Source organism: Hemitrygon akajei, chromosome 6 (assembly GCF_048418815.1).
Source record: "Hemitrygon akajei chromosome 6, sHemAka1.3, whole genome shotgun sequence".
Classification (NCBI taxonomy): Eukaryota; Metazoa; Chordata; class Chondrichthyes; order Myliobatiformes; family Dasyatidae; genus Hemitrygon; species Hemitrygon akajei.
In genome coordinates this window covers 104,034,458-104,058,859 of record NC_133129.1, presented here as the reverse complement: position 1 = coordinate 104,058,859, position 24,402 = coordinate 104,034,458, and the positions used below count along the sequence as shown (strand labels likewise).

The 24,402-nt window shown below is 44.5% G+C and overlaps 1 protein-coding gene across 1 annotated transcript in view; it reads left to right on the top strand.

Annotated features, from left to right (window-relative positions):
* dnah2 (dynein, axonemal, heavy chain 2) overlaps positions 1 to 24,402 on the top strand; it is a 497,351-nt gene that overhangs the window by 421,838 nt on the left and 51,111 nt on the right. The window contains exons 67-71 of the mRNA XM_073049044.1: positions 8,868 to 8,993; positions 10,230 to 10,378; positions 15,719 to 15,785; positions 21,444 to 21,594; positions 22,843 to 22,991. Coding sequence (XP_072905145.1) covers positions 8,868 to 8,993; positions 10,230 to 10,378; positions 15,719 to 15,785; positions 21,444 to 21,594; positions 22,843 to 22,991 — 642 coding nt within the window. The remainder of the gene's footprint in view (positions 1 to 8,867; positions 8,994 to 10,229; positions 10,379 to 15,718; positions 15,786 to 21,443; positions 21,595 to 22,842; positions 22,992 to 24,402) is intronic.

Here is a 24,402-nt window from a genome sequence, read left to right as displayed (position 1 = left end):
AGGTCAGACTAACTGGCCTATAATTTCCTTTCTTCAGCCTCTCTCCCTTCTTGAAGAGTGGAGTGACATTTGCAATTTTCCATTCCTCCGGAACCAAGCCAGAATCAATTGATTCTTGAAAGATCATTACTAATGGCTCCACAATCTCTTCAAGTATATAAAAAATAAAAGAGAGATGAGAGTGGATATAGGACTGCTAGAAAATGAGGCTGGAGGAATAATAGCGGGAGACAAGGAGATGGTAGGTGAACTAAAAGAGTATCTTGCATCAGTCTTCACTGTGGAAGACACTAGCAGTGTGCCAGATATTGAAGGGTGTGAGGAAAGAGAAGTGAGTGCAGTTACTATTACAAGGGGGAAGGTGCTCAAAAAGCTGAAAGACCTAAGGGTGCATAAGTCATTCAGACCAGATTAACTGTGCCCTCGGCTTCTGAAGGAGGTAGCAATAGAGACTGTGGAGGCATTAGTAATGATCTTTCAAAAATCATTGGACTCTTGATGGTGCCAGAGGACTGGAAAATTGCAAATGTCACTCCACTCTTTAAGAAAGGATGAAGGCAGCAGAAAGGAAATTATAGACCAGTTAGCCTGACCTTGGTGGTTGGGAAGATGTTGGAGTCAATTGTTAAGGATGAGGTTATGGAGTACTTTGTGACACAGGACAAGATAGCATGGTTTCCTTCAGGGAAAATCTTATCTGACGAACCTGTTAGAAATTTTTGAGGAGATTACAAGTTGGATAGATAAAGGGAAAGCAGTAGATGCTGTATTGGACTTTCAGAAGGCCTTTGACAAAGTTCCACACATCAGCCTGCTTACCAAGTTAAGAGCCCATGGTATTACAGGAAAGTTACTGGCATGGTTACAACATTGACTGATTGGTAGAAGGCAGTGAGTGAGAATAAATGGACCCTTTTCTGGTTGGCTGCCAGTGACTAGTGGTGTTCCACAGGGGTCGGTGTTGGGACTGCTTTTTATGCTGTATATCAATGATTTATACGATGGAATAGATGGCTTTGTTGCCAAGTTTGCAGATGATACAAAGATTGGTGGATGGGCAGGTAGTGTTGACGAAACAGATAGACTACAGAAGGACTTAGATAGATTTGAAGAATGGGCAAGAGACTGGCAAATGAAATACAATGTTAGAAAATGCATGGTCATTCACTTTGGTAGTAGAAATATTTTCTAAACAGGGAGAAAATCCAAAAACCTGAGATGCAAAGGGACTTGGGAGTCTTTGTGCAGAACACCCTAAAGGTTAACTTGCAGGTAGAGTCGATGGTGAGGAAGGCAAATGCAATGTTAGCAGTTATTTCAAGAGGTCTAGAATATAAGACAGGGACGTAATGCTGAGGCATTATAAGGCACTGATGAGGCCTCACCTTGAGTAATGTGAACAGTTTTGGACCCCTCATCTAAGAAAAGATGTGCTGGCATTGGAGAGGGTTCAAAGGATTACAAGGAATGAAAGGGTTATTGTATGAGGAACGTTTGATGCCTCTGGGTCTGACTTGCTGGAATTTAGAAGGATGAGGGGGGATTTCATTGAAATCTTTTGAATGTTGAAAGGCCTAGACAGAGTAGATGTGGAAAGGATGTTTCTCATGGTGGGAGAGTCTAGGACAAGAGGGCACAGCCTCAGGATAAAGGGTGTCCATTTAACACAGAGATGTGGAGAAATTTCTTTTGCCAAAGGGTGGTGAATTTGTCAACTTTGTTACCACAGGCAGCAGTGGAGGCTGGGTCGTTGGGTAAATTTAAGGCAGAGTTTGATAGGTTCTTCATTGGACACGATATCAAAGTTATGGGATTAAGGCCGGGGAGTGGGCTTAAGGAGGGGAAAAGTATTGGATCAGCTATGATCGAATGGTGGAGCAGACACAATGGGCTAATCTCCTATGTCTTATGGTCTTAAAGGACGCTGGGGTGTATATCATCCTGTACAGGTCACTAATCTATCTTCAGTTCTTTCAGTTTCCCTAGCACTTTCTCCCGAGTAATGCAAGCTTCAAGCACTTCAGCCCCCAGACACTGTCAAACTTGTAGCATACTGCTGGTGTCTTTGACAGTTCATCCACCGTTTCCTTGTCCCCATTACTACCTCTCCGGTGTCATTTTCCAGCAGTCTGATATCTTCTCTCACCTCTCTTTTACACTTTATATATCTGATAAAAATTTTGGTATCCTCTTTAATATTATTGGCTAGCATACCTTCATATTCCATCTTTTCCTTCTCAATTACTTTTTAGTTGCCTTTTGTTGATATTTAAAAGCTTCCCAATCCTCTAACTTCCCATGAATGTTTGCTCTATTATATGCTCTTTTGCTCTTTGGCTTTTATGTGGCTTTGACTTACCTTGTCATCTTGCCTTTAGAATACTATTCCCTTTTTGGGATGTACAGTGCCTATAAAAAGTATTCACATCCCTTGGAAGTTTTCATGTTTTATTGTTTTACAACAGTGAATCACAGTGGATTTAATTTGACCTTTTTTGATACTGATCAACAGAAAAAGACTCATGTCAAAGTGAAAAAGATCTCTACAAAGTGATCTAAATTAATTACCAAATACAAAGCACAAAAGAATTCATTGCATAAGTATTCATCTTCTTCAAGTCAGTGTTTAGTAGATGCACCTTTGGCAGAAATTACAGCCTTGAGTCTGTATGGATAGGTCTCTAACAGCTTTGCACATCTGGACACTGCAATTTTTCCCTATTCTGCTTTACAAAACTGCTCAAGCTCTGTCAGATTGCATGGGGATCGTGAGTGAACAGCCCTTTTCAAGTCCAGCCACAAATTCTCAATTGGATTGAGGTCTGGACTCTTACTTGGTCACTTTAGGACGTTAATTTTGTTGTTTTTAAGCTATTCAAGTGTAGCTTTGGCTTTATGCTTGGGGCTCATTGTCTTGCTGGAAAACAAATCTTTTCCCAAGTTACGATTCTCTTGTAGACTTCATCAGGTTTTCCTCCAGGGTTTCCCTGTATTTTGCTACATTCATTTTCACCTCTACCTTCACAAGCCTTCCAGGGCCTGCTGCAGTGAAGCATCTCCACAGCCACCACCATGCTTCACATAGGGGATGGTGTGTTTTTGACGATGTGCAGTGTTTAGCTTACACCAAACATAGCATTAGTCTGATGGTCAAAATGCTCAATATTGGTTTCATCAGACCATAGAACCTTCTTCAAGCAGACTTCAGAGTCTCCCACATGCCTTCTGGCAAACTCTGGCTGAGATTTTATGTGAGTTTTTTTCAACAGTGGCTTTCTCTTTGCCTCTCTCCCAGAAAGCTGGACTGGTGAAGCACCCAGGCGACAGTTGTATACACAGTCTCTCCCATCTCACTGAAGCTTGTAACTCCTCAAGAATTGTTATAGGTCTCTTGGTGGCCTCTCTCACTCATCCCCTGCTTGCACTCAGTTTTTGAATGAAGGAATCTCTGTAATCAATTTCTGTTCATTGCACAACTCCCAATCCAGTATAGCTGATCCTCTGGTGGGCTGTGCTCTGAAAAGCCATCTCATAGGCACTCTTGAAATTCCCTCTCTTGGGATACAGCACCAACCTGATTTTCCCAATCTACCTGCATATTGAAATCCCTCATTCAGTCATTCAGTTTTTGAGGATGGCTTGCTTTAGGCAAATTTACAGCTGCACCATATTTTTTCCATTTCTTGATTATTGACTTAGTTGTACTCCAAGGGATATTCAGTGACTTGGAAATTTTCTTGTATCCATCTCCTGACTTGTAATTTTCAATAACCTGTTCGCAGAGTTGCTTGGAGTGTTCTTTTGTCATCATGGTGTAGTTTTTGCCAGGATACTGACTCAACAGCAGTTGGACCTTCCGAGTACAGGTGTACCTTTACTACAATTAATTGTTTACATTCAATTTACTACAACCATTTCTGCACTGCTCCAAAGAGCGCTATATGAGGTAATTCTTACCCTTGGCCATTAGGCTCTATAATGATTCAACCTATAGCCAGGGAAGTGATGACCCCCTCCTGTTAGACTGTTTGCCTTCTATATTTAGATCTGTGCACTTGTGATGGTATTGTGACACTGTAATTTCCTTTGTGATCAATGAAGTATCTATCCATTGAAACACCTTGACTGCACACAGGTCCCCAAAAACAGATCCCCATTTAACTAATTATGTGACTTCTAAAACCAGTTGGCTGTACCAGTGATGATTTGGCATGTTATATTAAAGGGGAGGGTGTGAACACTTATGCAATCAATTATTTTGTGTTTTATATTTATAATTAATTTAGATTACTTTGTAGAGATCTGTTTTCACTTTGACATGAAGTGGTTTTTTTCTGTTGATCAGTATGAAAAAAGCCGAATTAAATCCATTGTGTTTCAATGCTGGAAAACAATAAAACATTTAAACTTTCAAGAGGGGTGAATACTCTTTATAGGCACTGTACATATCCCATGCCTTCTAAATTGCTTCCAGAATTCCAGCCATTGCTGCTCTGCTATCATCCCTACCAGTGTTCTTTTCCAATCAATTGTAGCCAGCTCCTCTCTCATGCCTCTGTAGTTCCCTTTACTCCACTGTATTACTGATACATCTGTCTTTACCTTCTCCTTCTCAAATTACAGGGTGAATGCTATCAGATTATGATCACCAGCCCCTAAGGGTTCCTTCACTGTAAGCTCTATAATCAATTTCTGTTCATTGCACAACACCCAATCCAGTATAGCTGATCCTCTGGTGGGCTGTGCTCTGAAAAGCCATCTCATAGGCACTCTTGAAATTCCCTCTCTTGGGATACAGCACCAACCTGATTTTCCCAATCTACCTGCATATTGAAATCCCTCATGACTATTGTAACATTGCCATTTTGGGATGCATTCTCTACCTCCCATTATAAGTTGTAGACCACATTCTTTTTACTGTTGGGGGGTGTATGCAACTCCCCTCAGGGTCTTTTTATCCATGCAGTCCCTTAGCTCTACCCATAAAGATCCAACACCTTCCCACACTATGTCTCCTTTTTCTAATGATTTCACTTCATTTTTTACCAACAGATCTGCACCACTCCCACTGCCTAACAGCCTATCCTTTCGATACAATATCTTTCCTTGGATGTTAAGCTCCCAGCTATAATTAAGATGGAACATAGAACAGTTCAGTTCAGCACAGCACAGGCCATTAGGCCCCCAATATTGTCCTGATCCTTTAAGATCAATCTGACCCTTTCCTCCCACATAGCCCTCCTGTTTTCTATGGTCGAGGTTTCATTCTAAGAGTATCTTAAATGTTCCTAATGTCTTTACTTCTACCACCAACCCCGGCAGCCTGTTCCACACACCCACAACTCTCTGTGTAAAATAAAAACTATCCCTGACGTTTCCCATTACCGCTTTGGGAAAAAGTCTCTGGCTATCCATTCAATCTATGCCTCTTATCATTTTATAAATCACTGTCACACCTCCTTCACTGCAAAGAGAAACAAGCTCACCCAACCTTCTCTTATAATCATGCAGCATCCTGGTAAACCATTTTTGCACCTTCTTGAAAGTTTCCACGTCCTTCCTATAATAAGATGACCAGAACTAAACACAAAATCCCAAGTGTGGTCTAAGCAGAGCTTTATAGACCTGCAGCGTTATCTCATCTTGAACTCAATCCCCCCGACATTAAAGGGCAACACACCATACGCCTTCTTAACTAGCCTATCAGCTTGCATGGCAACTTTGAGGGGTCCATGGACTTGGGTCTGAGGATCCCTCTGTTCCTCTAAGAGCTGCTAAAAATCCTGCCATTAACCCTGTACTCTGCCCTTAAGTCCCATCTTTCAAAGTGAATTACATCACATTTTAACAAGTTGAACTCCATCTGCCACAGTATTCTGCTGTAACCTACAACACTTTCCACAACTTTACAACCTTTGTGCTGTCTGCAAACTTACTAACCCATCTTCAACCTTCTCATCCAAATCATTTATAAACATCACGAAGAGCAGAAGACGATCCTGTGGTATACCTCCGGGGTCTAATCCCAGGGATTTATCTATCCTAACATGTTCCAGAACATCACCTTTTCTAAACATTGACATGTTCCAGCATATCAGCCTGAAATACACAGAGCTTTACATTGTTCAAGATGCCTCTCATTGATGAATACTGAAGCAAAGTATTCATTAAGACCACCCCACCTCCTCTGACTCCAGGCATGATTCCCTCATTATCCCTGATCAGCCCTACCCTCACTCTAGTCATCCTCCTGTTCTTTATGTACATGTAGAAAGCCTTAAGTTTTTCCTTAATCCACCTAGCCAAAGTCTTCTCATGGTGCCTTCTAGCTGTCCTGTCCATCTCTTTTAACTCTCTTTTGAAGCATCTAAACCCCAGAACATCCAACAGCCATTCTTGCCCTTCTGATGGTCAAGTCTCTGTAAATGGCCACAATGTTGTAGTTCCATGTACTGACCTATACTCTAAATTCATCACCCATCTTCTTAACACATTAAAGTAAGTACATTTCAATCCATCCAGCTGACTACATTTATGCCCTATCCTTCCTCCTAGTCTCTACACATTGCTTTTACCTTTACACCAACTTCCCCATCCTCAGATCTATCACTCTGGCTCCCATCCCACTGTCAAACTAGTTTACCTATTCCCTACAGCCCTAACAAACCTGCCCCAAAGGACATTGGTCCCTCTTGAGTTTAGATGTAACCCTGTCCCTTTTGAACAGGTCATACCTTCTGCAGAGGAAATCCCAATGATTCATAAATCTGAACCCTTTGCTCCCTGCATCAGCTCTTCAGCCACGCATTTGCCTGCCTGATTATTCTATTCTTACTCTCATGGGTCTGAGGCACAGGCAACAATCCAGAGATTAAGTCTCTATTAATTCTCCCCAGTTCCTGTGTAATATTCTCAAAATTTGCCCTGTTTCAATTCAACATTCTCCCACGAGGTCCATACTTATCCTGGTCTTTGTAGTTGAAATCACTGCTGTCAAACTGTTCTCCCACTAAAACTTCAGTCACCTGGCCAGGCTCATTACTCAACATTAGGTCCATTACAGACCCTCCTCTTATTGGATTATCTATATATTGATTTAAGAAACCTTCCTGGATGTATCTAAAAAATTCTGTTACACCTAAACATCTTGTAGTCAGAAGATCCCAGCTTCTGTTATAGAAGATGAAGTCTCCCATAAAAACAACCCTATTGTTTATACACTTTTCCTTAATCTGCCTGCATATCCCCATCTGTTCCTCAGTGTCCTATAGGCTATTGGAGTGTTTATAATACTAGCCCATCAGAGATTGCAACCTGCCTATTTTTGAGTACTACTGATACAGACTCAATGGGTGAGCTTTCCATTATGTCCATTCTAAGTGCAGAATATTGTCCCTGATCAAGAGAGCAACTACACCCCCCCCCCTACCTTTTTACCTCCTTCTCTATCTTTTCTAAAAGATAGAAACCCTGGGACATTAAGCATCTATTCCTGTCCCCCTCTCAACCAAGTCTCCATTATGATCGCAACATCATAGTTCCATGTACTGATCATGTACTGATGATCTAAGTTCATCACTGTTACCCATAATAACAGTATGGGTCAGCATTAAAACAGACCCAGTTCAACCTGTCCATCACTTTGTGTCTATTGCAACACGAACTCAGCAGGTCAGGCAGTATCTATGGAGGGTCCAAGAGCCTTCATCAGGACTGGAAAAGAAAGGGGAAGAAACCAGAATAAGAAAGGAGGAGGAGTATAAGCTGGAAAATGATGGGTAAAGCCATCATCTAATTCTGGCTTCTTCCCCCTTCCTTTCCAGACCTGAAGAAGGGTTTCAGCCTGAAACATCATCTGTTCATTCCTGTCCATAGATGTCATCTGACCTGCTGAGTTCCTCCAGCATTTTGTCTGTGTGTTTCACAGACTCTCCTGTGTTTACCATTATATATGTCTATTATATGTTCTTACGGGTCACAACACCCACTCAACTGCTCTAATTTCTTTTGTGGTGCTCTGTGTCCCATCCCCCTGCCAAACTAGTTCAATTCCAAATAGCATGCCACCCAGCCACTAAAGATGAGTGTTATTGGGAGTTTGGAACCTTCTCCACCTGATAGCGCTCCAAACCGCAAAGGGAACAAAACTGCCTGGTGTGTAATGTATTGCTTGTGCTGCCCCTGACATTCCAGCATCACTGGGTGTCCATGCACACCTTCTGCAGCTCAGCCTCTGAGTCATGGCTATTGGTGTAAACAGGGACAAAAAGAGGGAGTATTTAAGTATAAATGTTGCATTACTAATAGAATTTAAACCTTTCATGGTAGCGTAGTGGTTAGCGTAACACTGTTAAGTGACAGCCAGTTCCCATCCTTGTCTGTAAGGTGTCCGTGTGTTCTCCCTGTGACTGCTTAGTTCTCCTCCAGGTGCACCAGTTTCTTCCCACATTCCAAAGACTTTTGGTTCAGGTTAGTTGCGTTATGACGTTCTATTTTGGTGCCTGAAGCACAGCAACACTTGCAGGTTGCCTTCAGTTTATCCTCGGTCTATGTTGGTTGTGGAAGCTAACAATGCATTTCACTCTGTTTTGATGAAAATGTGACCAAAAAAAACTAATCTTTCTCCTATCTCTTCAAGTTGCTAATGCTGAATGACTGATTTGTGTTGAGAAATCATCTCATTTCCTCCAAAAAAGATAGATAAATAGAAATTGGCAAGAGGCCTGGAAACGTTGTCCATATCAGTCAGGAGAACCTCTCCACATAGTAAACCTCACACCTTAGCATCTCCGCTGATTGTGAACTGCCTTATTAACACCTTCATTTCTGTGCTCGGCTCCTAAAGCTGTTTCTCTGGTCTGTGCCAGGGCCTGGATTCAGACATGGGCTACCTGGTTGGCGACTGTCTGCTGGCCTCAGCCTTCCTCTCCTACATGGGTCCTTTCCTGTCCAACTACCGCGACGAGATCGTCACTGACATCTGGATGAAGGAGGTGAGTGCCAGATCTCCACTCCCTCCTCCTTTAAAACTGACATCATGGCTAGTGTAACAGCATGAGCAGTAACTGATTACGGTTCAATTTCTGCCACTGTCTGTAAGTTCTCCCCATGACCTCTGTACTCCAGTTTCCTCCCACAGTCCAAAGATGTACATGTGAGAGATAAAGGCTAATCTAATGTTCATCTGATCTGTTTACAGTTCACCCAGAATCAAGGTGAGGTTTTTATCCTTCGTCACACTATTGTGGAGATCAATGTAACGCTTCCCCCCCCCCACCCACACACACACACACACACACACACACACACACACACAAACGCTTTCTCCACCCCCCCCCACACACACACACATAGCCCTTCAGTTTTCTATCATCCATGTATCCATCTAAGAGTCTGTAAGTTTTCCTAATGTATCTGCCTCTACCAGCACCACTGGCTCCCATGACTATCTACCTCTGCCATCCCTACTATACATTCCTGCAATCACTGGAAAATTACGTCCTCTCATATCAGCCATGTTTGTCCTGGGGAGTCTCCAGCTATCCACTCAATCCATGCCTCTTAAAATTTGCCTTCAAATACAACCTTCCAAATTGAATCACTTGAATTTCAGGATTGAACGCTATCTGTCATTTCTCAGCCCAGCTGTGCATCCTGTCGACAATCTTCTACACTGTCCACAGCTCTACAACCTTCGTGTCATCTTCAAACTTACTAACCCATGCAAGTCATTAATAAAAATCACAAAGAGCAGAGGTTCCACAATAGATCACTGCAGAACACCACTAGTCACAGACCTCCAGGCAGAATATGCTCCATCTACAATCACCCTCTGCCTCCTGAGGGCAAATTAGTTCAGAATCCACACAGCCAAGTTTCCCTGGATCCCATTCCTCCCGACTTACTGAATGATCCCACCATGGGGAACCTTATTAAAATCCATGTACATCACAACTGCGGCTGTACCTTCATTAATGTGCTTTGTCACACACTCAAAGAATTCAATCAAGCTCATGAGGTATGACCAGCACTTCTCAAAGCCAAGCTGACTCTCCCTAATTTGACTGTCCCTCTCTAAATGCTCGTTAAATTTTGTCTCTAATACTCCTCCCCAATAATCTGCTCACCACTGAAGTAAGACTCGCTGGTCTATAATTCCCAGTGTTATCCTTACTTTTTTTTGAGGGAGTTGAGTTACAGTCACATTTTCTGAATGATTTTGTCCACAGGTGAATGTACGCACTGTCCCATACTCACCCGAATTTGCCTTCGCAAACTTTCTCTCGAACCCAACAACCGTGCGAGACTGGAATATTCAGGGACTGCCAACAGATGCCTTCTCCACGGAGAATGGAGTCATCGTAACCAGGGGCAACAGGTACATTGGAGCAGAGAGAAATATTCAGGGCACTGGGACCAGCCAGCTCGAAGTGTTCATCTGGAACCATGAGAAAGCAGTAACAGTGTGCTCAAGGGCCTGTTTAATGTCATATTGTTCAGAGCTTCCGAGAGTTTAATGGGCAGCACAGAAGAACATGGCCTAACCCATGTTGTCTCACCTTGAAAGTATTTAATGGGAGGGTGTAGGCTCTACAGCTTGTCACTTTCTAGCCTAGAGGCAAGGCCGTGCTGCTGTGGTCAGGGACACTGACTTAGAGCTGGCAGGTCTTGGACATCTCCCCATACCCGCATTCCTGGGCCATAACCCCATGAACAGCAGACGTGTCCGCTTCTATCTCCTACTTAAACTCTTAGAGCAAAGGACTGTGCAGGTGGACCCACTGTTTCTGCATCCACTGAATATGCCTCCTGGAGTATTGCATTAATTTCTGGTCACCTTATTATAGAAAGGCTGTAGAAGCTTTAGAGAGGGCGCAGAGGAGATTTACAGGATGCCGCCTGGATTAGAGGGCATGTCTTATGAAGAAAGGTTGATTAAACTGAACTTTTTCTCTTTTGAGTGAAGGAGGATGTGATGTAACTTGACAGAGGTGTACAAGATGATGAGGCATAGATTGAGTGAACAGAGAGAGATATTTTCCCAGGGTGGAAATTACTAATATGAGTATTCACAAGTGAAAAGGATCTTGATCAGGATGAGGTCGGAGTAGAGAAGGCCTGTCTGCTGGACAATGTGGAGATTAAGGAAGAAAAAGTGCTGGATCTTCTTAAAAACATTAAGATTGATAAATCCCCAGGGCTGGATATGATACACCCCAGGTTGTTGTAGGAATTGAGAGAAGAGATAGCAGGAGCATTAGCTATGATCTTTGAATCCTCTTTGGCTGCAGGGGAAGTGCCGGAGGACTGGAGAATGGCAAATGTAGTTCCCTTGTTTAAAAAAAGGTAATAGGGAGAAACCTGGGAACTATAGACCGGTGAGTCTTACGTCAGTGGTATGCAAACTACTGGAAAGGATTCTTAAGGATAGGATCTATGAGCATTTGGAGAAGTACAGTCTACTCATGGATAGTCAACATGGCTTTGTGAAGGGAAGATCGTGCCTCACGAGCCTGATTGAGTTTTTTGAAGAGATAACAAAAGAAATTGATGTGGGTAAGGCAGTGGATGTGGTTTACATGGACTTTAGCAAAGCATTTGACAAGGTCCCTCGTGAGAGACTCATCCAGAAAGTCATGAGGCATGGGATAAGTGGAACCTTGGCTGTTTGGATAAAAAATTGGCTTAAAGGAAGAAAGCAGAGGGTAGTTGTGGAAGGAAAGTATTCTGCCTGGAGGTCGGTGACTAGTGGAATGCCACAGGGATCTGTCCTGGGACCCCTGCTATTTGTGATTTTTATAAATGACCTGGATGTAGAGGCGGAAGGATGGATGAGTAAGTTTGCAGATGACACGAAGATTGGAAGAGTTGTGGATGGAGCAGTAGGTGGTCAAAGAGGATATAGACAGGCTGCAGAGTTGGGCAGAAAAATAGCAGATGGAGTTCAATCCGGTTAAGTGTGAGGTGATGCATTTTGGAAGGACCAACCAGAAGACTGAGTACAGGATTAATGGTCAATTACTTAAGAGTGTGGATGAACAAAGGGACATTGGAGTTCAAATCCATACATCCCTCAAGGTCACTGCACAGGTTGATAGGGTAGTTAAGAAGGCCTATGGGATGCTAGGCTTCATTGACAAGGAGATTGAGTTCAAGAGTAGAGAGGTCATGTTGCAACTCTACAAATCTCTGGTGAGGCCGCACATAGAGTATTGTGTTCAATTCTGGTCACCTCATTATAGGAAGGATGTGGAAGCTATGGAGAGGGTGCAGAGGAGATTTACCAGGATGTTGCCTGGATTGGAGAACAAGTCATATGAAGCAAGGTTAGCAGAGCTGGGACTTTTCTCTTTGGAGCATAGAAGAATGAGAGGGGACTTGATAGAGGTCTACAAGATTATGAAAGGCATAGATAGGTTGGATAGTCAGTACCTGTTTCCCAGGGCACCAATAGCAAACACCAGAGGGTATATGTTCAAAATTAAGGGAGGGAAGTTTAGGGGAGACATCAGGGGTAAGTTTTTTACACAGAGGGTTGTGAGTGCCTGGAATGACTTGCCAGGGATGGTGATGGAGACTAAAACATTAGGGGTATTTAAGAGCCTCTTGGACAGGCACATGGATGAAAGAGAAATGAAGGGTTATGGTGTAGTGTGGGTTTAGTACTTTTTAAAAGGATTATATGGATCGGCACAACATGGAGGGCTGAGGGGCCTGTACCATGCTGTAATGTTCTATGGTTCTATGAGGGGAGATAATTTTAAGGTGATTGGAACAAAGTGTGGGGGGAGCAGAGTGGACATCAGAGGTAGGATTTTTTTTACACAGAGTGGTGTGTGTGTGTGGAACATTCTGCCAGGGGTGATGGATGACAGATACTTTAGGGATATTTATATTTATATTTAGGGATATGAGTCTAGATCAGAGAAGAGTACCCAGACAGTGGAAAACATCTTGTATTGTCCCGGTACCAAAGAAACCACAACCAAAGGAGTTGAATGACTTCAGACCTGTTGCCTTGACGTCGCACGTGATGAAGACCATGGAGCGGCTGATAATACAGAATCTGAGGCCACAAACCAGGCACGCCCGGGATCCGCTTCAGTTTGCGTATAAGGAGAAGGTGGGAGTGGAGGATGCTATCACGTATTTGCTGCACAAATCACTCTCTCACCTAGATGGGGTCAGTTGTGTTGTGAGGATTACATTCCTTGACTTCTCTAGTGCCTTTAACACCATCCAGCCCAAGATCTTAAAGCACAAACTAACGGAGATGGGAGTAGACTCTCACATGGTGGATTGGATAGTGGACTACTTGACAGATAGACCTCAGTATGTGCGGTTGGGAGACTGTAGGTCTGACACAGTGGTCAGCAGCACAGGAGCGCCACAGGGAACCGTACTCTCTCCGGTCCTGTTCACCCTGTACACATCTGACTTCCAATATAACTCGGAGTCCTGCCATGTGCAGAAGTTCGCTGATGACACGGCCATAGTGGGGTGTGTCAGGAATGGACAGGAGGAGGAGTATAGGAAACTGATACAGGACTTTGTGATATGGTGCAACTCAAACTACCTGCGTCTCAATGTCACCAAGACCAAGGAGATGGTGGTGGACTTTAGGAGATCTAGGCCTCATATGGAGCCAGTGATCATTAATGGAGAATGTGTGGAGCAGGTTAAGACCTACAAGTATCTGGGAGTACAGTTGGACGAGAAGCTAGACTGGACTGCCAACACAGATGCCTTGTGCAGGAAGGCACAGAGTCGACTGTACTTCCTTAGAAGGTTGGCGTCATTCAATGTCTGCAGTGAGATGCTGATGATGTTCTATAGGTCAGTTGTTGAGAGCGCCCTCTTCTTTGTGGTGGCGTGTTGGGGAGGAAGCATTAAGAAGAAGGACGCCTCACGTCTTAATAAGCTGGTAAGGAAGGCGGGCTCTGTCGTGGGCAAAGTACTGGAGAGTTTATCATCGGTAGCTGAGCGAAGGGCGCTGAGTAGGCTACGGTCAATTATGGAAAACCCTGAACATCCTCTACATAGCACCATCCAGAGACAGAGAAGCAGTTTCAGCGACAGGTTACTGTCGATGCAATGCTCCTCAGACAGGATGAAGAGGTCAATACTCCCCAATGCCATTAGGCTTTACAATTCAACTGCCAGGACTTAAGAACTTTTTTTAAAGCTATTATTAATGCTTTTTGAGTTAGTGATTTAGATGCATATCATATTATTACTGAGTTAAGTATTGTATGTAATGAGTTTTTGCTACAACAAGTGTATGGGACATTGGAAAAAATGTTGAATTTCCCCATGGGGATGAATAAAGTATCTATCTATCTATCTATCTATCTATCTATCTATCTATCTATCTATTTAAGTCTTGTATATAGGCACATGGATGATAGAAAAATGGAGGGCTATGTAGGAGGGAAGGGTTAAAAGGTCAGCACAACATCATGGGCCAAAGGCCTGCACTGTTCTATATTTCATGTTCTTCATTATTCGACTCTAACCTATCTCTCCTTGTCCAGTCAGCCCAGGTCTTTGGGGATTACTCTCATGTCCTTCACCATTTTGATGCCTTTCATGTTTCTCATGGATTCCCAGTCTCTATACACCATTATCCCTACCTGGTCCTCTGATCGTCTCAATTACAACCTCACCATTTCTCCTCTACTAACACAGCAGGACTTGCTGTCACTCATTTTCCATTCCTGCAACTTTGTAAAAATCCGAGTCGCAGTTTGGCCTGTCCCTTCCTTGGCTTTGTGGGAAGGAATGAGCAGACAGACAGAGATTCAAGCACCTGCCATCACAGTCTAGAATATTACAGCACACAAACAGGCCCTTTGGCCCATCTAGTCCATGCCAAACTGTTATTCTGCCTAGTCCCATCAACCCACACCTGGATCATAGCTGTCCATCCCCCTCCCATGCATGTACTTATCCAAACTAACCTGAAATGTTATCATTAAAGACACATCTAGCACTTCTACTGACACTCCCCTCTCTTGCACCAGCCCCTGAGTGAAGAAATTCCCCCTCGAGTTCCCCATTAACACTTTTCATCCTTAACCCACAACCTCGATCTCCCCAACTGCTTGCATCTACCTCTCATAACTTTGAAAAGCTTTATCAAATCTCCCCTCATTCTCCTACGCTCCATGGAATCAAGTCCTAACCTATTCAACTTTTCCCTGTAATAAGCATGATATAACTTGTGTGTCTTTACTCTTTCTAATCGGTGACGTTCCTGCCCAAAGGTTGTTTGATGTAACAGTGCAGAGGAAACACTGCTATGTTACTGATGTTACTCTGCTGTGTTTCTATTTGATGGTAGCCTGGGAAATAACTTCTATCCTGGGGACTGGAGTTGGAGTGACTACCCACATATGAGGCTGCAATTATAGCAGGCAGTTACATCTACAGGAGATGCCCTCTTCTCATCAGAGAGGAGGTACAGGAGCCTGAGTCCTCAATGTTTTAGGACCAGGTTCTTCCTGTTCACTATCAGATTTCTGAATGGACAATGAACCTATGTACACTACCTCCGTTCTTTTGCTCTCCTTTCACACTAATTATTTAATTTTTAAAATATATTTCTTATTGTAATTTATAGATTTTTATTATGATGTATTGCAATGTACTGCTGCCATAAAACAACAAACGCCAGTGATTCTGATTTGGAAATGAGTGGTAATTCTGTTTTCCACAGGTGGCCTCTCATGGTCGACCCACAGGGACAGGCGCTAAAGTGGGTCAAGAACATGGAACATTCCAAGGTATGAGGCTCAGCTACTGGCCCACAGCACCAGCACTGACCCAGGAGGTCCTGGGATGCAGACTGCTGCTACAGCTCAGGCTCTTCCAGAGTTTCAGTTCAATCCTGGCATAGTCTGTAACCTTATTGATCCCGAGGGAAATTGGGTTTCTTTATAGCCGCACCAACCAAGAATAGTGAAGAAATATAGCAATATAAAACCATAAATAATTAAATAATAATAAGTTAATCATGCCCAGTGGAAATAAGTCCAGGACCAGCCTATTGGCTCAGGGTGTCTGACACTCCAAGGGAGGAGTTGTAAAGTTTGATGGCCACAGGTAGGAATGACTTCCTATGACGCTCAGTGTTACATCTCGGTGGAATGAGTCTCCGGCTGAATGTACTCCTGTGCCTAACCAGTACACTATGGAGTGGATAGGAGACATTGTCCAAGATGGCATGCAACTTGGACAGCATCCTCTTTTCAGACACCACCGTCAGAGAGTCCAGTTCCACCCCCACAACATCACTGGCCTTACGAATGAGTTTGTTGATTCTGTTGGTGTCTGCTACCCTCGGCCTGCTGCCCCAGCACACAACAGCAAACATGATAGCACTGGCCACCACAGTCTCATAGAACATCCTCAGCATCTTCCGGCAGATGTTAAAGGACCTCAGTCTCCTCAGGAAATGGAGATGGCTTTGACCCTTCTTGTAGACAGCCTCAGTGTTCTTTGACCAAGCCAGTTTATTGCCAATTCCTATCCCCAGGTATTTGTAATCCTCCACCATGTCCTCACTGACCCCTTTGGATGGAAACAGGGGTCACCGGTGCCTTAGCCCTCCTCAGGTCCACCACCAGCTCCTTTGTCTTTTTCACATTAAGCGGCAGATGATTCTGCTCACACCATGTGACAAAGTTTCCCACCGTAGCCCTGTACTCAGCCTCATCTCCCTTGCTGATGCATCCAACTATGGCAAAGTCATCAGAAAACTTCTGAAGATGGCAAAACTCTGTGCAGTAGTTGAAGTCCGAGGTGTAGATGGTGAAGAGAAAGGGAGACAGGACAGTCCCCTGTGGAGCCCCAGTGCTGCTGACCACCCTGTCTGACACACAGTGTTGCAAGCGCACGTTGCCAGTCAGGTAATCAATAATCCATGGCACCAGGGAAGCATCCACCTGCATCACTGTCAGCTTCTCACCCAGCAGAACAGGGCGGATGGTGTTGAACGCATTGGAGAAGTCAAAAAACATGACCCTCACAGTGCTCGCCGGCTTGTCCAGGTGGGCGTAGACACGGTTCAGCAGGTAGACAATGGCATCCTCAACTCCTAGTCGGGGCTGATAGGTGAACTGGAGGGAGTCTAAGTGTGGCCTAACCATGACTCTGCCATAGTTGGATGCATCAGCAAGGGAGATGAGGCTGAGTACAGGGTGACGGTGGGAAACTTTGTCACATGGTGTGAGCTCTAGAACAAGTCTCTCCAGGGTCTTCATGATGTGGGGTCATTGTAAATTGTCCTGTGATTAAGTTAGGGTTAAATCGGTGGGATGCTTGAGAGTGTAGCTCATTCAGTTGGAAGGGCCTGTTCTGTGATGTATCTCTAAATAAGAAAAATAATCAAATATAAAACTAAATAAAGATGCTGTTATCACGAGGGGCATGGTAACACAGTGGTAGTGTAGTGCTATTACTGTATGATCAGGGTTCAATTCCTGTGCTGTCTGTAAGGAGTTTATACATACAATGAAACAACCAACCCAGTCCAAGGATGTGTTGTAGCAGCCTACAGTCATCGCCATGCCCCCTGGTGTCAGTGTAACATGGCCACAACTTACTAACCCTAACCTGTACATTTTTTTTAACATATTTTTTTTTAAATTTTATTTAATTGCGTTTTTAAGTGATTACAAGAGTGGAAAAAAAATGTATATATCCCTTCCCTCCTCCCCTTAACCCCTCCCCCCTAACTTCCCTATATAAAAAAAAGAGAAAGTAAGAAAGAAAAAAAAAGAAAGAGTGCCTGGTTGTTGGAAGATCTCCACATGCTCCATGGAGTTCTTAATAACTTTAGTATATATATATTTATTTATTTCCCCAAGTAACCAATTGTTTCATCTTCAGAGCACCTATATATTTACTCCTGTCTTTTGTAAATAAGGGCACCAAATTTTCAAAAATGTTTCATATTTATCTCTTAAATTATAAGTAATATCTATGGCTATAACCTGTACATTTTAGGAATATGAAGCTTTAGCACCTGGAGGAAACACGTGTGGTCACGGAAGAAGGTACAGACAGCAGCGGAATTGAACCCCTATCACTAGTGCTGTAAAGTGTTAGGCTGATGGCAATGCTACCATGACAATTGTATAGACAGAGATCAAGATATACTACCTCATACATTCAACCAACAAAGGGGTGATTTGAGGAGGAGAAATTCACTACTGGGCTCTCACTGAATCAACGGGATGAGGAGGACCTCCGTGGCTCTGTATCAGACTCGGGAGCTGAGTGCAGGGATACACCACCATCTGCTGGCTGTATTTGGGACTGCAGCTCCAACACCTGACTGACATCATCGCTCACAAAATGCTGGAGGAACTCAGCAAGCCAGGCAGCATCTATGGAAGAGAGTTTTGGGCTGAGACCCTTCAGCGGGAATGGAGAAAAAAAGATGAGGAGTCAGAGTTAGAAGGTGGCAGGGATCGGGGGGAGGGAGAGGCACGAGGTGATCAGTGAAACCAGAGGGGGTGTTGGTGAAGTAAAGAGCTGGGAGATCGAATGGTGAAAGAGGTACAGGGCTGGAGAAGGGGGAGTCTGAAAGAAGAGAATAGAAGGCCATGGAAGAAAGAAAAAGGGGAGGAGCACGAGAAGGAGGCAATGGACACGGACATGAGTGAGGGAAAGTGGAATGGAGAATAGAAGGGGTGGAGGGGGGGTGGGCATTACTGGAAGTTCAAGAAATTGATATTTGTGCCATCAGGTTGGAGGCTACCCAGACAGAATATAAGGTACTGTTCCTCCAACCTGAGTGTGGCCTTATTGTGATGGTAGGGGAGGCCATGGACTGACTTGTTGGAATGAGAATAGGAAGTGGAATTAAAATGGGTGGCCACTTTTTCTGGCAAATTGATTTCTCAAACTTCCAGTAATGCCCACCCCACTCAATTTCCCACCCTGCTTTCCCTCTCTCACCTTATCTCCTTGCCTGCCCATTGCACCCCTCTGGTGTTCCTCTCCCTTTTTCTTTTTTCCATGGCCTTCTGTCCTCTCCTATTAGATTCCCCCTTCTCCAGCCATGTATCTCTTTCACCAATCAACTTCCCAGCTCTTTACTTCAGCCCCCTCCCAGTTTCACCTATCACCTTGTGATTCTTCCTCACCTTCTAACTCTGACTCCTCATCTTTTTTCTCCAGTCCTGCTGAAAGGTCTCAGCCTAAAATGTCGACAGTACTCTTTTGCAGAGATGCTGCCTGGCCCGCTGAGCTCCTCCAGCATTTTGTGTGTTGTTGGATTTCCAGCTTCTGCAGATTTTCTCTTGTTTGCTCCGCCTTCCATGTTCACCCGTGCAGTCTCTCAGGATTTTGTTCTGACAGGAGAGCCCCTCCACCTCCCGCAATCTTTCCTGAACACTGCAGCTCTGAAATCACTCTAACAGAAGAGAATGCCCTTAAAAATGATCAGCTTTACTTGTCACATCTAATCGAAGCATACAGTGAAATGTGTCAACGGCCAACACAGTCTGAGGGTATACTGGATGCAGCCCCCTAGTGTGGTTGTGCTTCCCTCACCAACGCTGCATGCCCACATCTTACCTGCATGTCTTTGGAATGTGGAGGGGAACAGGAACACCCAGAGGAAACTTGCTGGGGGCAGCTCCTGAGTGTCGCCATATGTTCTGGTGCCAATATAGCATGCCCAAAATGCTCAGCAGATCTACACAGCACACAACAGGCAACAGGCAACAGCAAAACAAGCCCCTCACTTATCCCACCCACACACGGACAAACTGACCTGCAGTCTTCCACTATTGGGCCACAACCTCCAGACTTCTGACTGGTCTTTGGGCTTGGATCTTCAGTACCGACCCCTGACTAGCTGATGACAGGACTCCATGATGACTAAGTGACTCTCATGCCTCCTCGTGCTGTAAAACACAGCGTTGCCATGATGCCCTTTGGTGGCAGGCCTTGTGTCTGAATTGCCTGGAGCTGTAAGCAGGGAAATTAAGCCTTGGAACCATTGGATGGGAAAAAATGCCGATGGGATGATTTCAAATCAAGGACTATAAGCAACGTTGCGGATTGTGAGATGGGTAATTGGTGCTGAGGAATGAGTTACTCCCTCTGGCTGTTAGGCTGCTGTACCGGTGAGAAGTGTACCAACCTCTGATATCCTGATGGTGTGACCTGCTTTGCTGAGCCCCGCACCATCAGGATTAATGTATGAGGAGTGTGTAGTTGCTCTGGGCCTGTACTTGCTGGAGTTTGACTTCAGAAGGAGTAGCGGACCGCATGACCCCATCTACATTGGTGGTGCGCAGGTGGAACAGGTCAAAAGCTTTAAGTTCCTCGGGGTGAATATCACAAATTACCTGACTTGTCTAACCAAACAGAGTCCACTGCCATGAATGCCCACCAGTGCCTTTACTTCCTGAGAAAGCTGAAGAAATTTGGCCTGTCCCCTAAAACCCTCCCTAATTTTTATAGGTGCACCGTAGAAAGCATTCTTCCAGGGTGCATCACAACCTGGTATGGAAGTTGTCCTGTCCAAGACCAGAAGAAACTGCAGAAAATCGTGAACATAGCCCAGCACATCACACAGACCAATCTTCCATCCTTGGACTCACTTCACACCACATGCTGTCGGAGCAGTGCTGCCAGGATAATCAAGGACAAGACCCACCCAGCCAACACACTTTTTGTCCCTCTTCCCTCCAGGAGAAGGTTCAGGAGCTTGAAGATTTGTACGGCCAGATTTGGGAACAGCTTCTTTCCAACTGTGATAAGACTGCTGAACAGATCCTGACTCGGATCTGGGTCGTACCTTCCAAATATCCGGACCTGACTTGCACTACCGTACTTTCCCTTTTCTATTTTCTAATTATGATTTATAATTTAAATTTTTATTATATTTACTTTGATTTGTACTTCAGGGAGCATGAAACGCAGAAACAAATATCACTGAGATGATTGTACTCTCTAGTATCAATTGTTTGGTGACTATAAAGTATATTTAGAAGAATGAGGGGAGTCTCATGGAAACTGATCGAATATTGAAAGGCCTAGATAGAGTGGATGTGGAGAGGGTGTTTCCAATAGTGGGAGAGCCTAGAACCAGAGGGCACAGCCTCAAAATAGGACATCCCTTTAGAACAGAGATGAGAAGGAATTTCTTTAACCAAAGGGTGGTGAATCTGTGAAATTCATTGCCATGGATAGCTATGGAGACCAAGTCATTGGGTACATTTAAAGTGGAAATAAACAGGTTCTTGATTAGTAAGGGCATCAAAGGCTAAGGGAGAAGCCAGGATAATGGGTTTGTGAGGGATAATGAATCAGCCTTGAGGGAATGGTGGAGCAGACTCGATGGGCCAAATGGCCTGATTATGCTTCTTTGTCTTTGGTCCTATCAGACGCATCAAACTAACTTGTTGTGGCCTTCTCTACAGGGACTGAAAATAATCGACTTCCAGATGAGTGACTATATGCGAGTGCTGGAGAACGGGGTGCAGTTTGGTTCCCCTATCCTCCTACAGAATGTCCATGAAGAACTGGACCCTTCGCTTGGCCCCATTCTCAACAAATCTGTCACCAAAGCAGGTGGGCACAGCTGCCTGTCTCTGAGGAGTGAACCTTGGCTATGGGAGCACTGACGGGGGGGGGGGGGGGGGGGCAGGACTGAGGGAGCTCTCCCCTACCAGAGAGTAGATCTGAGGGAGCAAAGGGCAACACTGGGAGGGAGCATTGAGGGAGCATAGTTCTACCAGAGGGGCAGGACTGAGGGAGCACTTCCCTACTTGAGAGGTAGGACTAAGAGAACACTGAGGAGCAAGACTAATTGAGCACTACCCTGCTGGGGGAGTGGGATTGAGGGAGCACTGCCCTAACAGAGGGACTGTACTGAGGGAGCAGTGCCCTGCCAGAGGGACTGTACTGAGGGAGCACTGCCCTAACAGAGGGACTGTACTGAGGGAGCAGTGCCCTGCCAGAGGGACTGTACTGAGGGAGCACTGCCCTAACAGAGGGACTGTACTGAGGGAGCACTGCCCTAACAGAGGGACTGTACTGAGGGAGCAGTGCCCTGCCAGAGGGACTGTACTGAGGGAGCACTGCCCTAACAGAGGGACTGTACTGAGGGAGCAGTGCCCTGCCAGAGGTGTGGGACTGAGAGAGCTGTGCCGCACCGAAGGGGAATTACTCCTGGCGCCTCAGCCTAATATAAATCATTCTGCTGGAAACAGTTAAATGGCAATGATCACCTCATATCTTGGGAGCATAAACTGTGTTTCCTGCTGCACTCCCCATGTACCCAGGATGTCTTGAGCATGTGTGGGAACCCCTGGTAAAATGCCCATTGTTCAGACTGTGCTCCTGAGCAGGATCTGCAAAGTAAACAAGGGGAAATCAATGCAGGACCAGTTGGGTACCATGATTAGAGCAGGACCAGGGTGATGTCCTAGTGGGCGTTGCACACCTTCTTAATGCAGTCCAACTCAGAGTCAGCTTTATTTGTCACTGTGCATGGAAATACATTGTTTGCTTTTTACAACTAACACACCTAATGATATGCTGGAGACAGTCAGCAAGTGTGGCCACATATTCCAGCACCACCATAGCATGTCCAGCATGCTCAGCAGAACGACACAACAAAACATGACAATAACAGTTAAGCTAGCCCCTCATACACATAGACACCCCATGACAGGCTGCCTCCAGATTCTTGGATTCTCAGACATTGGGATTTCAGCTTCAGACTTGACCCCAGGATACTGATCACGGGTTTGACCTTACGGACTCGTGCGGACCTCTGGTTGACACTTCGGCTGGTGTTTACATTTTTTTGCATAGGTGGCCGCCTGCTGATGAAGCTGGGGGACAAAGAGATCGAGTACAATCCGGACTTTCGCTTTTACATCACCACCAAGTTGTCAAATCCGCACTACCCTCCTGAGATCTCCAGCACCACCACCATCGTAAACTTTGCAGTCAAACTCCAGGTTGGTCAGTAGCCAAGGAGAGGGGAGGACAAGGCAGAGTGATGGCTCAGTGGAGTACGAGGCCAGGGAGGGTTGGTATAGTAGCATAGAGGTTAACGCATCGCTTTACAATGCCAGTGATCACCAATTTGTGTTTGAGACCTGATGAAGGATCTCCGGCAAAAATGTTGACCATTTATTACTCTCCATTGATGCTGTTTGACCTGGTGAGTTCCTCCAGCATTTTGTGTGTGTTGTTGTGGATTTTTCAGTATGTGCAGAATCTCTTCTGCTTTCGATGCTCACTGCTATCCGGGTTTCCTCCGGTTTACACCCATATTCCAAAGACGTGTGTGTTGCTCTGGATTTTGAGCATCTGAAAAATCGCTTGTGTTTTCCCTTCCAACACCAACATAGTGTGCCCATTAGGGTTACTAAGGGTTAGGGTTAGTGTGTCAAAAGGGAAGATGAGATTTTGTAAATGCTGAAAGCCCAGAGCAACACACACACAATGCATGCAAACCTCTTATGGACAGTGGTGGGAATGTTACCTTGATCTTCTGATCATTGATGCTGTAAAGCGTTACACTACTGTGCTATGCTAAGCTGTAGATGGATTAGAGGGAGAATGGACATGGATTGTAGAGGGCAGAATAAATGGGGTTTGGGAATACTGGTACTAATGGTCCAGCAACAACTTCTTTAACTCTATTCACCATATATATTCACATGTAGTATTAGGAATTTGTTGTGTGTTGGTCAGGGTGTTACATGCAACAAATAACAATGATAAAGATTATATGAATATAAAGTTAAAGCATGGATATCAGAATCAAGTTTAACAGCACATGCCGTTAAAATAAATAAATAGTGCAAAAATAGAAATAAAAAGTAGTGAAGCAGTGTCTGTGAGTTCAGTGCCCATTCAGAAATCGGATGGCAGAGGGGAAGAAGCTGTTCCTAAATCATTGAGTGTGTGCCTTCTGGCTTCTGTGCCTCCTTCCTAACTCTACAATGAGAAGAGGGCATGTCCTGGGTGATGGTGGTCATTAATGACAGATGCTATCTTTTTGAGGCATCACTTCTTGAAGATGTCATGAATACTATTGGAGTCTAATACTCATGTTAGAGATGAGTAATTTTACAAATCCCTGCAGCTTGCTTAGATCCTGTACAGTAACCCCCCCCCCCCCACACCCCATCCCCAATACCAGACGGTAATAAAATATGCATAAATACCAGCCTGTATTTATAATGTAAACAGCATTGTAAAAAGTGTTTAAAAGTATTTCCAGGTCTGTACAGTGATGGGGGCAATAGAGGGGAGTGGAGGCTAACTAGAATAGTTGATCAGAGTAGCAGCGTGAGGGAAGACATTTTTAAGATGGCATGAAATTTTTGTTTTAATAGCCCTGTAACACTTTGCAAAAGA